We start from the raw sequence: 14092 nt of genomic DNA on the forward strand, positions 1-14092 counted from the left end.
CGGCGCTCCCTCAGTACTGACCCTCCATCAGTGCGGCGCTCCCTCAGCACTGACCCTCTGACAGTGCGGCCCTCCCTCAGTACTGACCCTCCATCAGTGCGGCCCTCCCTCAGTACTGACCCTCCATCAGTGCGGCCCTCCCTCGGCACTGACCCTCGGACAGTTCGGCGCTCCCTCGGCACTGACCCCCTGCATTGACCCTCAATAGCGCAGCGTTCCCTGGCCAGTGCACTTGGAAATGTTGACCTGGGCTCGGATTTAATTCAGACTTTCTGCCAGCGAATTAAACTGTGACGCTGAGCTGCACTCCCTCAACATCTTTCTACACGTGGAACACAGTTTCTCAATGCAAATATGTCTCACTGCACCATCTCAAGTGCTGAGTTCTTTAATTTGCAATGGGAGCAAACTTTACGCTGTACCTAACCTTTGCTGTCCCTGTCCTGGGAATGTTTGATGAGGCCAGTGTAGAGAGAGCCTTACTCTGTATCTAATCTCATGTTGCCCCTGTCCTGGGAATGTTAGATGAGGGACAATGTAGAGAGAGCTTTACTCTCTATCCCTGTCCTGGGAGTGTTGATGGGGAGTGGACAATGTAAAGGGAGGTTTATTTTGTATCTAACCCTGTGCTGTCCCCGTCCTGGGGGTGTTTGATGGGGACAGTGTAGAGGAGGTTCTTCATAAGGGCTGGTAATTAATTTGTGAGACATGTTGCAACTTAATTTTTTAATCCCTCTTGTTTTTTTCTCAGTTTCGAGCTGTCCCTTTGGGTCCAGTACCTCCACCCACTGTGAAGTTTGCCTATGGTGCTGTCCCTATGACCAAGGTAGGCATTGAGACTGTTGAGTTGTTTGTGACTTCACTATTCTCTCTGCCTGATTGCTGTGTTTATATTTCAGTTCGGAGCACTGCTGGACTTCCTGAATGTGCTCTCACCCGGAGGAGCTGTCAACAGCACCTACCCTTTGACCTTTGAGCAAATGCAACAGGTAGGAGGTCAGTGCATTGTGAAGGGCTATTTGGGCTAGATCTAGGTGCCAGTTTCACTCTAATACAGTGGGCATCAAGAGGACATGGCATGTATTTCTATGCGGCAGCTATATAGGGTCCTGGTGAGGCCACACCTGGAGGACTGTGTGCAGTTTTGGTCTCCTTACTTGAGAAGAGATATACTAGCACTGGAGGGAGTGCAGAGGAGATTCACTCGGTTGATTCCAGAGTTGAGAGTGTTGGATTTTGAGGAGAGACTGAGTCGACTGGGATTATACTCATTGGAATTCAGAAGAATGAGGGGAGATCTTATAGAAACATATAAGATTATGAAGGGAATAGATAAGGTGGAGGCAGGGAGGTTGTTTCCACTAGCAGGTGAATCTAGGACTAGAGGGCATCGCCTTAAAATAAAGGGAAGCAGATGTAGGACTGAGGTCAGGAGGAACTTCTTCACCCAAGGGTTGTGAATCTGTGGAATTCCCTGCCCAGTGAAGCGGTTGAAGCTACCTCGCTGAATGTGTTTAAGGCAAGGCTAGATAAATTTTTGAAAAGTAAAGGAATTAAGGGTTATGGTGAGTGGGTGGGTAAGTGGAGCTGAGTCTCAAAAAGATCAGCCATGATCTTATTAAATGGCGGGGCAGGCTTGAGGGGCCGGATGGCCTACTCCTGCTCCTAGTTCTTGTGTTCTTATTTAAATTGTGATAAAATGCAGATTATTGACAATGTTTAAAAACAGAATTGAATTAGTTTTCACACCACCAGCACGACTTCCCCACTGTCCCCAGTCGTCTTGAATCACACTGTAAATGAGCTCAGAATTTGTAGCTGTAGGGATTCCTGAGGAGCAGTGAGCTATGTGAGAAATGACAGGAAGGCAACGGCCTAGTGGTATGTTCACTGGACTGTTAATCCAGAGACCCAGGTAACGTTCCGCTCCCCCGTGTTACTCGGCCCGCTCGCTCTGCTCCTCCCTGGGACTCCAAGGGGGTTGGGGGAGTGAGAAAGGGTAAACCACAAAGAGGAGAGATAGAAAGAGGGTAAAATGGTAAAGGGACTGGTGAGCAGAAGAGCTCTGAGCAGAGCGTCCTATTCTGCCACCATCTTGACCAAGTCTAATAGAATTCCCTGTTCCTAAAAGTAATTGAGAAATCATGAGATTTTTAGGAATGTATAGTTTTTACAGGACATTTGTGCACAATTTCAGTTGTGTTTGAAATTTAACAAATTTGTTGAAAAAGTAAACAAGCAAAGGTGGCATGGTCAGCAGACTGCCTCGTAGCCTTTGAGAAACTGAAGGCAATCTGAATAAATGAACCTGTGTGGCCACCCTGGATTTTTCCAGACCTTTCAAGATAGGAATTGGTGCTAGCAACCTGGGATGGCTATTGTCTTGTTATTGGGTGAGGAGTCAGGAACAGAGAAGCCAGTGGGGTAGTTCCTTAAAAAAAAACTAAAGCAGTGTCAGATGAAATATTCTACCATGGGAAAAAGTGTGAGCATTGGAGATGATGACAGAGCCAGACATGACTCTGACCCGGTGAAGAGGAAGAGTGAGGATTGTTGATGCTTCTGACTCCCAGCATCCTGTATGTTTCAGTATTACGGGTTTATGCTGTATCGTACACAACTGCCTCAGACCATTGAGAAAGCTCTTCCCTTGGTGCCAGAATTGAATGGAGTGCATGATCGAGGGTACGTCCTGGTTAATGGGGTGAGTGAGTGATGATTATTTGATTGTCATTTTAAGGCTTGAACATACTTGGCCATTAGCAGTGATCAGTGGGTGAGAGATGTTTCCTGTCTATATCGCAGGTATTTCAGGGTGTGTTAGAGCGTGACAGTGTCCATTTATTAAACATCACTGGCAGTAAAGGCGATTCGCTGGACATTGTGGTAGAAAACATGGGCCGCATCAACTTTGGAAGCTGTCTGCTGGACCTCAAGGTAGAAGTGTTTTTTTAAAAAATTCAGTCACGGGAGGGGGACGTTGATGGGCGGTCCAACATTTATTGCTTGTCCCTAGTTGCCCTCCAAAATGTGACGGTGAGCTGCTTTCTTGAATCGCTGCAGTTTGTGGGGTGAGGAGACCCCCACAATGGCCTTTAGGAGTTCCAGGATTTTGACCCAGTGACCCTGGTTCTCTGGGGGACACTCAGGGATCCTGGAATCTGCACAGGATTTGGAGATGAAGGTAGGTTTAGTCCCCAAGTACACACCATCAGACAATGCACTGTAGTAGGGTGAAGTATGGGATGTCTTTGGAAGGCATGTCGGTTTATTAACTCGTTCCTCTTCACAAAACCAGCTGACTCTTCTTGAAGCATATTTCCATTGGGACCACTTACTTCCCATTAGTATGTGAGGGGAGGCATGATATCCAACAACAGGGGGCATCACAGCTGAGTCCATTGTTTCTGAAATAAAGACAAACTGCTCGAAAGAGTCACATTGGATTTGAAATATTAACTCTGTTTCTCTTACACAGATCCTGCCGCATTGGTTTTTATTTCAGATCTTTAGCATCCACAGTATTTTGCTTTGATTGTTTTTGAGTAAGGGTCACAGGAAAAGGGGAGTCGGGGTGGGGAACCACTGTTCAGTGAGTGGGAGCCTTGGGGGATTTCTCCTCTCCATCTTCTTTGTACAAAGATAAAACCCTACTGAAAACATGTCACCTGTCTCATGGAGCTTAGTCCCACGCTGGATGGGAGTGGATGACAGTGCTGGTGCTGCAAACAGCCTTTTCTTGCTCTTACATCCGGCGCTGTGTACTACAGCAGACAGGATATAAACTCCTGCCATCAGTGCAACAGAAGCTGCACTGAGACTCTGCCACCTTGGAAAGTCGAGGTTGAATTCATCCCTTCTCTTTTCCTGTACAGGGCCTCGTAAGGAACCTTACACTCGCTTCTACCATCCTCACCAACTGGTCCATGTTCCCCTTGGCAATAGACGATGTAATTGAGAATGGCTGGCCACATTCTGTACAACAGGAAGATGTGAACTCGATGGCCCAAGGCCCTGCTTTCTATTACGGGACCTTTGAATCACGAATGGCTCACGACACTTACATCAGGCTGCAAGGCTGGGCAAAGGTGAGTATAGGAGGAGAAAAGACCCTGCCCTTTTTCCTGCACCTGCACAGGATGTTGCAATGATTGTTGAGATGTAGTGTGTTTTTGAGATGTTGGCATGATCCAGAAGGTGGAATAGATGAGGGTGTCTTCCTGCTAACTCTTTGATCATCTTTCAGGGCCAGATCTGGATCAATGGTTTTAATGTGGGGCGTTACTGGCCGGAAAGAGGACCCGAAGAGACTCTGTATGTGCCCAAGAACATTCTGAATGAAAACTCCCCGAACAATGTGACAGTGCTGGAGTTGGAAAGAGGTCCTGCCAAACCTTCAGTTGTATTTCAGGATCATGCAATCCTGACCTCAAAGGGCTAAGAGAAAGGAGCGATATATTGCTATTTATGTCATACTGCTGCAAGCTCCTAATCTGTTTGAGTGCAGCAACAGTTAATCTGTGTCCTGCTGCCATTATTTACAGGTGCTATATACATACTCATTTAAACACAAAGACACAGGAGCCATTAAAAATAATCAATTAATTAAACTAATGCTTGGAGCAGCATACAGCAATGAGCAGGGATAGTCTTGGGTCCGAAGCGGTACAAAATGAATGTGCCAACTCCATCCTGCACTCTGAAGGGCTCAAATGTAGCCAGCTGGCTCTCTGGGATGCAGCGACCTGCACAAACTAGCTTTTGCAGCAGGTGTGTAGATGTAGAGGGCCTGATCTTGCCATTCCAGGCACTCATACAGGAGTCACAGGGCAGCGAGACGGAGTATCTCCCACTGCAGAAACTAACTCCCCTGCCCATCACTTCTGCAACTGTGACCTCAGAACTGAGATGACCATGGATCAGGGCAGACCATGGATCGTTCTGATCAATGGGGCTTAGTACCATTGTCTTAGCCAAGAGACTGGTTGACTGTGAGACTGGAGGGAGGGGATAGTGTCTGTGTTGGTGGCTGATGTTGGGGAGTCCTGGTTTATCACTGCGAATTCCCAGGACTGACCCCTGTAAATTCGTCTCATGAGAAGTTTTAAGATCATTGCAAAACAGTCACAAAGATTGCATCATGTGATTACCTTTGTATTGTACAAACTTCAGTAAATAACCAGCATTATGGAGGAAGCATTATTGTAATTGGATTTGTACAGCATCTTTTAGCACCTCCAAATGTCCCAACATAATTTACAGCCACTGAAATACTGACATGAAATAGGTGTAGTCACTGTTCTAAAGGCAGAAACAGCAAGATAAACAAGCTAAGGTAAGCTGTTTCAGTGCCTGATGGATAAGTATTGGCCAAAACACCAGAGAGAACGACTCCTTCTCTTCACATTAGTGCCTATGACATCTTTTACATCCAGCCAGACCACAGGGCAAACACTTTCAGGAATTGAGTCAATGTCTTAGGTTGTGTGCAGGACAGCTTCTTAGGTAGTCCTGCTCCTTTTCCTATTGGCCCACAACCAGAGTTTTATTTATATTTCTGTTAATGCAGGACAAGAACAAGAGTTGAGCCAAGTGGGAAACAGCAAATCCTTCTGTAATTCAGAACCTCAGTAAGAAAGGAGCAAAGTGAGAGAGAATAGATCAGGCTCAGAAGTGAAACAGATTGGGCTGACAAGTGCCAGGCAATGACCAACTCCAAAATGAGATGGTCTAACCGCTGCCCCTTCACATTCAGTCGCGTTACCATCACTGAATCCCCCCACTATTAACAATCTTGGGGTTACTGTTGACCAGAAACTCAACTGCACTTGCCACATAAATACAGTGGCTACAAGAGCAAGTCAGAGGCTAGGAATACTGCAGCAAGTAACTCACCTCCTGACTCCTTAAAGCCTGTCCACCATCTACAAGGCACAAGTCAGGAGTGTGATGGAATACTCCCCACTTGTCTGGATGGGTGCAGCCCCAACAACACTAAAGAAGCTTGATTAACACCGCATCCACTCCCCTCACCACCAATGCTCAGTAGTAGCAGTGAGTTCTATCTACAAGATGCACTGCAGAAATTCACCAAAGGTCCCTATACAACACTTGCCAAACCTAGGATCACTTCCATCTAGAAGGACAAGGGCAGCAGATACATGGGAACATCATCACCTTCAAGTTCCCCTCCAAGTCATTCAGCATCCTGACTTGGAAATATATTGCCGTTCCCTCACTGTCACTGGGTCAAAATCCTGGGATTCCCTCCCTAAGGGACATTGTGGGTCAACCCACAGCACATGGACTGCAGTAGTTCAAGAAGACAGCTCACAATCACCTGAAGTTTGGAAGTGAATGCTGACCCAGGCAGCAACATTTGCATCAAATGAGTGAATTAAAAGGAGGGCTGTAAAGGCATAAGGGGAGAGAAGCATGTTGAGATGAGTCAGTACAGCAACACCAGCTGCAGATAACTTCCAATCCACAATGAACACAAAGTTTATATTGATCCTAGCTTGCCAGTGGATTTAAAGAGGGACTATTCCGCAGCTATGTTTGATAGTACAGGGGCACCTCAATTTACCAATGTCCTGCTTGGAAACACGATCCCATACAGGAGTGTAATTTTATAGGTCTAACACAGAAACATTTCCTGTACTGTCCTGCATTGTGTTCTGACTTGCGTACAAATCAACTTGGAAACAAACTCAAGAACGGAACTCGTCTGCAAACTGGGGACTGCTCCAATGACGAGAGGCATAGATAGTGTGGATAGTCACTTTGCTTCTTATTTTCAGCGGCAGCCAGAGTGCCGATGGGAAGGTAAGGTTTTTTTCCCTGTATAAAAACTTACCTCGTGCAGCAGTGACCTTGTTTTCAGCGGTGGGTGTGTGGAGAGAACGCGAACCAGGAAGGAACTGATATATTCGGGCATTGGCTAAACCCGAAACACTACACATGTAGTGTCTCCCACCCATCCTCCTCCTCTAACCAAAAAAAAGTGTGGAGGGTCGGTAAGATAAGGCTTTTTTTTTTATTCTTCTGGAAATCTCAAGTAGAGGGAATGGAAGCTAGGGCAGTTGCATGCTCCTCTTGCAGGATGTGGGAGGTAAGGGTCACTGCTGGTGTCCCCTCTGACTTCACCTGCGAGAAGTGCATCCAACTCCAGCTCCTCACAAACCGCGTTAGGGAACTGGAGCTGGATGAACTCCAGATCATTCGGGAGGCTGAGGAGGTGGTAGAGAGGAGTTATAAGGAGGTGGTCACACCCAAGGTACAGGAAAAAGGTAGCTGGGTGACTGTCTGGAAGGGGAAAGAGAATAGGCAGACAGTGCAGGGATCCCCTGTGGCCGTTCCCCTCAATAATAAGTATACAGTTTTGGATACTGTTGGGGGGGACGACCTACTAGGGGAAGGCCATAGCAGCCAGGTCTCTGGCACTGAGCCTTGCCCTGTGGCACAGAAGGGAAGGGGGGAGAATAGGAGAGCAATTGTAGTGGGGGATTCAATAGTAAGAGGCACAGACAGGTGGTTCTGTGGACGCGAATGAGATGAAAGGATGGTATGTTGCCTCCTGGGTGCCAGGGTCTGTGATGTCTCGGATCGTGTCTTCAAGATCCTTAAAGGGGAGGGTGAGCAACCAGCAGTCATGGTTCACATCGGTACCAATGACATAGGTAGAAAAAGGACTGAGAATGTGAAAAACGAGTACAGGGAGTTAGGTTGGAAGCTGAAATCCAGGACAAACAGGGTAGTTATCTCTGGATTACTACCAGTGCCACTTGATAACGAGGTAAGAAATAGGGGGAGAGTGCAGCTAAACACGTGGCTACAGGGCTGGTGTAGGAGGGAGGGCTTCCATTATGTGGATAATTGGAGCACATTCTGGGGAAGGTGGGACCTGTACAGTAAGGATGGGTTGCACCTGAACCAAAAGGGCACAAATATCCTGGAAGGGAGGTTTGCTCGAGCTGTACGGGATGGTTTAAACTAGATTGGCAGGGGGTGGGGAACCGGATTTGTAATTCAGAGGATGAGGTATTCAGCCTTCCAACAGATACAACAGGGAGTGAGGTGGTTTATAAAGAAATGCGGTCGATGGAGCGTAATTGTGGACACAGAGATGGTTTGAGGTGTGTATACTTCAATGCTAGAAGTATCAGAAATAAGGCGGATGAGCTTAGAGCAGGGGTCAGTACTTGGAACTACGATGTTGTGGCCATTACAGAAACTTGGGTAACTCAGGGACAGGAATGGTTGTTGGAAGTTCCGGGATTTAGATGCTTTAAAAGAAATAGGGAGGGTGGAAAAAGAGGTGGGGGAGTGGCATTGCTAGTCAGGGCGAGTATAGCAGCTACTGAAAGGCAGTTCGAGAATGATATGTCGACAGAGTCAGTTTCGGTTGAGGTCAGGAACAAGAAAGGAGCAGTCACTTTTACAGACCCCCTAATAGTTGCAGAGAAGTGGAGGAGTGGATTTGGAGGCAGATACTGGAAAGGTGCAGAAGTCACAGGGTTGTAGTCATGGGTGACTTCAACTTTCCAAATATTGATTGGAAACATTTTAGTTGCAATAGTTTAGATGGAGCGGATTTTGTCCAGTGTGTTCAGGAAGGATTCCTGACACAGTATGTAGATAAACCAACACGAGGAGAGGCCACTTTGGATTTGGTGCTTGGCAATGAACCGGGCCAAGTGTTAGACCTGTTGGTAGGAGAGCATTTTGGTGGTAGCAATCATAACTCTGTTACTTTTACAATAGTCATGGAAAAGGATAGGTACATACAGCAGGGTAAGGTTTATAATTGGGGGAAGGGTAATTACAATTCTGTTAGGCAAGAACTGGGTAACATAAAATGAGAACAGATGCTGTCAGGGAAGAGACTATAGAAGTGTGGAGATGGTTTAAGGAATGCATACTGCGTGTGCTCGATATGTTTGTCTCTAGCAGGCAGGGAAGATGCGGTCGAGTGAGGGAGCCTTGGTTCTCAAGAGAGGTCGAACGACTGGTTAAGAGGAAGAAGAATGCTTATACAAGGTTTAGGAAACAAGGAACGGAAAAGGCTCTAGAGGGATATAAGTTAGCCAGGAAGGAGCTGAAGAAAGGGCTTAGGAGAGCTACAAGGGGGCACGAGAAAACCTTGGCAGATAGGATCAAGGAAAACTCCAAGGCTTTTTACACGTATGTGAGGAATAAGAGAATGACCAGAGAAAGGATAGGGCTGATCGAGGATTGTAAAGGGAATTTGTGCACAGAGCCTGAAGAGATAGGAGAGGTCCTTAATGAATACTTTTCTTTGGCATTCACAACTGAGGGACCTAGTTGTAGAGGAGGACAGTGTGAAACAGGCTGGTAGCCTGGAGGAGGTTGATGTTAGATATGCTAGGAATTTTGAGGAAGTTGAAGATAGATAAGTCCCCCAGGCCTGATGGGATTTATCCAAGGATTCTATAGGAAGTGAGGGAAGAGATCACAGGGCCTTTGGCGATGATCTTTTCATCCTCATTGTCCACGGGTATAGTGCCGGAAGATTGGAGAGAGGCAAACGTCAGTCCTTTGTTCAAAAAAGGGAATAGGGATAACCCCGGAAATGACAGGCCAGTTAGTCTTACGTCAGTGGTGGGCAAATTATTGGAAAGGGCTCTGAGAGACAGGATTTATGATCACTTGGAAAGGCACAGTTTGATTTGTGATAGTCAGCATGGATTTGTGTGGGGTGGATCATGCCTCACAAACCTTATTGAATTCTTTGAAGAGGTGACCAAACACGTGGATGAAGGTAGAGCAGTGGATATGGTATACATGGATTTAAGTAAGGCGTTTGATAAGGTTCCCCATGGTAGGCTCATGCAGAAGGTAAGGAGGCATGGGATAGGGGGAAATGTGGCAGATTGGATTCAGAATTGGCTGACCCTTAGAAGACAAAGGGTGGTAGTGGATGGAAAATATTCAACATGGTGCTCAGTTACGAGTGGTGTACCACAAGGATCTGTTCTGGGTCCTTTTCTATTTGTGATTTTTGTAAATGATTTGGATGAAGGAGTAGAAGGGTGGATTAGTAAGTTCACGGACGATATGTGGGTCGTGTTGTGGACAGTGTGGAGGGTGGAGGGCTGTTCTAGGTTACAAAGGGACATTGATAGGATGCAGAGCTGAGCTGGGCTGAGAAGTGGCAGATGGAGTTTAACCCTGAAAAGTGTGAAGTGATTCATTTTGGAAGGACAAACTTGAAAGCAGAATACAGGGTTAATGGAAAGATTCTTGGCAGTGTGGAGGAGCAGAGGGATCTTGGGGTTCATGTTCACAGTTCCCTGAGAGCTGCCACCCAGGTGGATAGAGTTGTTAAGAAGGCGTATGGTGTGTTAGCTTTCATTAATAGAGGGATTGAGTTCAAGAGCCGTGAAGTTATGCTCCAGCTATACAAAAGCCTGGTTCGGCCATATCTGGAGTATTGTGTCCAGTTCTGGTCGTCTCATTACAGGAAAGATGTGGAAGCGTTGGAAAAGGTGCAGAGGAGATTTACCAGGATGTTGCCTAGAATGGAGGGAAGGTCTTACGAGGAAAGGTTGAGAGAGCTAGGGCTTTTCTCTTTAGAACGACGAAGGATGAGAGGTGACTTGATAGAGGTGTACAAAATGATCAGAGGTATAGATAGAGTAGACAGCCAGAGACTTTTTCCTAGGATGGAGGTAGCTATTACGAGAGGGCATAGTTTTAAAGTGAGTGGAGGTACATACGGGGAGCAGTCAGAGGTAGGTTCTTTACTCAGAGCGGTAGGGGCGTGGAATGCATTGCCGGAGAGGGTAGTGGAGTCAGCCTCATTAGGGGCATTTAAGCGGCTATTAGTATAAGGTAGGGGTGGAGGTTAGGTAGACCTTAGGATTAGGGTAAAAGTTCAGCACAACATCATGGGCCAAAGGGCCTGTACTGTACTGTTCTACGTTCTATAGTCAGAGACTTTTTCTCAGGGTGGAAATGACTATTACAAGGGGGTATAATTTTAAGGTGATTGGAGGAATCAGAGGTCGGTTCTTCACACTGAGTGGATTGTGCGTGGAATGCACTGCCAGCAGAGTCAGATACTTGAGAGACTTTTAAGCGACTCTTGGATAGGCACATGGATGATAGTAAAATGTAGGGTAGTTTGATCTTAACATCATGGGCCGAAGGCCTGTACTGTGTCGACCTATTATCCTACTGTGTTGTATCAGGAAGCTTTACAGTAAATGTGCTCCTTGGTTTGTGAGACAGCGTGGAGGAATGCTTATTAAAATATCTCAGAACTGAAGCATCACACTGATTCCCACAATATTACAAAGCTTTTATTGAATGTAGAAACACTGCAAAGTCCATGTAAAAACCCAATATTCAGCACACAGACTCCTGACAAGAATCAGGAAGGCCACTGTCAGAAGGAGAGGAAACCTCATTCTTAAAACGCTTCCTTTCTCACGCTCACTGCCTGCTGGTATTGCCATTGAGAAACTGTGAGACAGACAGATACTGTCACAGGGTCAAACCATCCTCTGCATTGGGGAGGGCGATCATTGAAATCTGCCCCATGTCCCCTCAACCTGAGTGACCAAGATCAACATTGCCTTATTCCTCAGGGAATGGTGACTGTGGAGAAAGACCCAATGCGATCAGTTCACACCGGCCACGGCCTTGCCCATTCTATGCAAGGGGATTGGCAGAACAGCTCTGGTGCAACACCTCACCTTTCAGTCCGAAAGAGGAAGCACCACTCCCTTGGTCAATGCTTCCTGCAGCCTCCTGCTGTGTAGGGCAGTTTGGCGGTCTGTAAGCTACATATCGATGGTCCATCACACAGGGGTAACAGCATCTCTGTGCAGTAATCAGTTCCCAGGAGTTTTCCCTCACACTCGCTGCTGCTTCCTGTGCTCCTGTAGGCAGCGAGTGGTGCAGAAACTGTAATCCAGGTACTCAAAGGGAACTCTGCCCAACAGAGATTCTCCACAAAGCCAGCAGCGTCTACGCACAGGAAGAGGCAACAATACAGTTACAACCAAGAAGGAGAACAGCCCGGTATATCACAAGAATGACAGTGCAATAACAAGCATCAACCCTCGCTTTAGATCAATGACTCCTGCAACACATCAGAATCAGGGTGGTTGGGGAGAACATTTCCATCCAGAATAACAGATACTGGGGAGTGCGTTACAGATTGGAATCTAATTAAGGGGTTCGGGGTAGTTTATATATACAATAACAAATAGCCAGGAGTGAATTACAGACCAGATTCTAATCGAGGGGTTAAGTGTGGTTTATATACAGAATAACAGACACCCAGGACTGAGTTATAGATGAATCTAATCGAGGTGTTCCAGGTAGTTTACATATAGAATAATGGACACATCGGAGTAAATTACTCCGACAGTGCGGCGCTCCCTCAGCGCTGACCCTCCGACATGGCTCATCTTTAACAGTAGAATAGCAGTGTTCTCATTACCTGATATTATTCATTCTGTTGTTTTCCAACTGCTGGGCGAAACGTTTCTCAGCAGCCACAGCACGCTAGAAAAATAGAGAGTGAGAATCTGAGTCACTCTGTCCTTACAATAATCCTCTGCTTGACTTTCACTCATATAACTAGCTTTATAAGGCTAGTAGGAGGCATAAGCCCACAGGTGGTGTTTCTGTTAGAAATACTGTGCCCACTGATATTGAATGTTAAGTACCATTTTGTCAACATGTCTACAGTTTAGAATCTCAGATGCACAGCACAGAAACAGACCCTTTGGGCCAACTCGTCCATGCTGACCAGATATCCTAAATTAATCTAGTTCCTTTTCTAGGATTTGGCCCATATCCCTCTAATCCTGTCCTATATATATATACCCATCCAGCTGCCTTTTAAACCTTGTAATTGTACCAGCCTCCACCACTTTCTCTGGCAGCTCATTCCATACACTCACCACTCTCTGAGAAAGTGTCGCCTCTTTGGCTCCTTTTAAATCTCGCCAATCTCACCTTAAATCTATCCCCTCCAGTTTTGGACTCCCCTACCCTGGTGAAAAGACTGACTATTCACCCTATCCATGCCTCTCATGATCTTATAAACCTCTATAAGGTCACCTCTCAGCCTCCAACGCTCCAGGGAAAATAGCCTCAGCCTATTCAACCTCTCCCTGTAGCTCAAATCCTCCAATCCCGGCAACATCCTTGTAAATCTTTTCTGAACTCTTTCAAGTTTCACAACATCCTTCCTGTAACAGGAAGGCCAGAACTGATCACAGTATTCTGAAAATGGCCTTACCAATGTCCTGTACAGGTGCAACATGATATCCTAGCTCCTATACTCAATGCACTGACCAATAAAGGCAAGCGTTAACAAATGCCTTCTTCACTATCCTGTCAACCTTCGACTCCATTTTCAAGGAACTATGAACCTGCACTCCAAGGTCTCTTTCTTTGGCAACATTCCCCGGGACCTTACCATTAAGTGTATAAGTCCTGCCCTGGTTTGCCTTTCCAAAATACAGCCCCTCACATTCATCTAAAGTAAACTCCATCTGATACTCCTCAGCTCATTGGTCCATCTGATCAATGTCCAGTTGTACTCTGAGGTAACCTTCTTCGCTGTCCACTACGCTGCCAATATTGGTGTTAACTTACTAACCATACCTTCCAATGTTCACATCCAAATCATTTATGTAAATGGCGAAAAGCCGTGGACCCAGCACCGATCCTTGCTGTACACCGCTGGTCACAGGCCTCAAGTCCAAAGAGAAACTCCCCACCACCATCCTGTCTCCTACCTTCAGGTCAATTTTGTTTCCAAATGGATAAAAATTATGATTAAACTCAACTTAAAACCTAATGCTATCCTGCCCCTGACCAATCCCAGATTGACACAACCTGCCACTGTCCAATGAGAGGTCATCCAGCCCATGTCCAATCACAGACAGACCACCCTGACATCCAGCCCATGTCCAATCACAGACAGACCACCCTGACATCACGTCCCTGTCCAATCCCGGGCAGACACCGTCACGTCCCTGTCCAATCCCGGGCAGACACCGTCACGTCCCTGTCCAATCCCGGGCAGACACCGTCACGTCCCTGTCCA

The 14092-nt window shown here is 46.5% G+C and overlaps 1 protein-coding gene across 1 annotated transcript in view; it reads left to right on the plus strand.

Annotated features, from left to right (window-relative positions):
• Positions 1-5208, plus strand: part of glb1l (galactosidase, beta 1-like) — a 43767-nt gene extending 38559 nt beyond the window's left edge. The window contains exons 10-15 of the mRNA XM_048599292.1: positions 752-826; positions 900-989; positions 2591-2704; positions 2806-2937; positions 3876-4088; positions 4247-5208. Coding sequence (XP_048455249.1) covers positions 752-826; positions 900-989; positions 2591-2704; positions 2806-2937; positions 3876-4088; positions 4247-4441 — 819 coding nt within the window. The 3' untranslated portion in view covers positions 4442-5208. The remainder of the gene's footprint in view (positions 1-751; positions 827-899; positions 990-2590; positions 2705-2805; positions 2938-3875; positions 4089-4246) is intronic.
• The last annotated feature ends 8884 nt before the right edge of the window (positions 5209-14092 follow it).

The sequence above is a fragment of the Rhincodon typus genome, chromosome 7 (assembly GCF_021869965.1).
Source record: "Rhincodon typus isolate 14 chromosome 7, sRhiTyp1.1, whole genome shotgun sequence".
Taxonomy (NCBI): Eukaryota; Metazoa; Chordata; class Chondrichthyes; order Orectolobiformes; family Rhincodontidae; genus Rhincodon; species Rhincodon typus.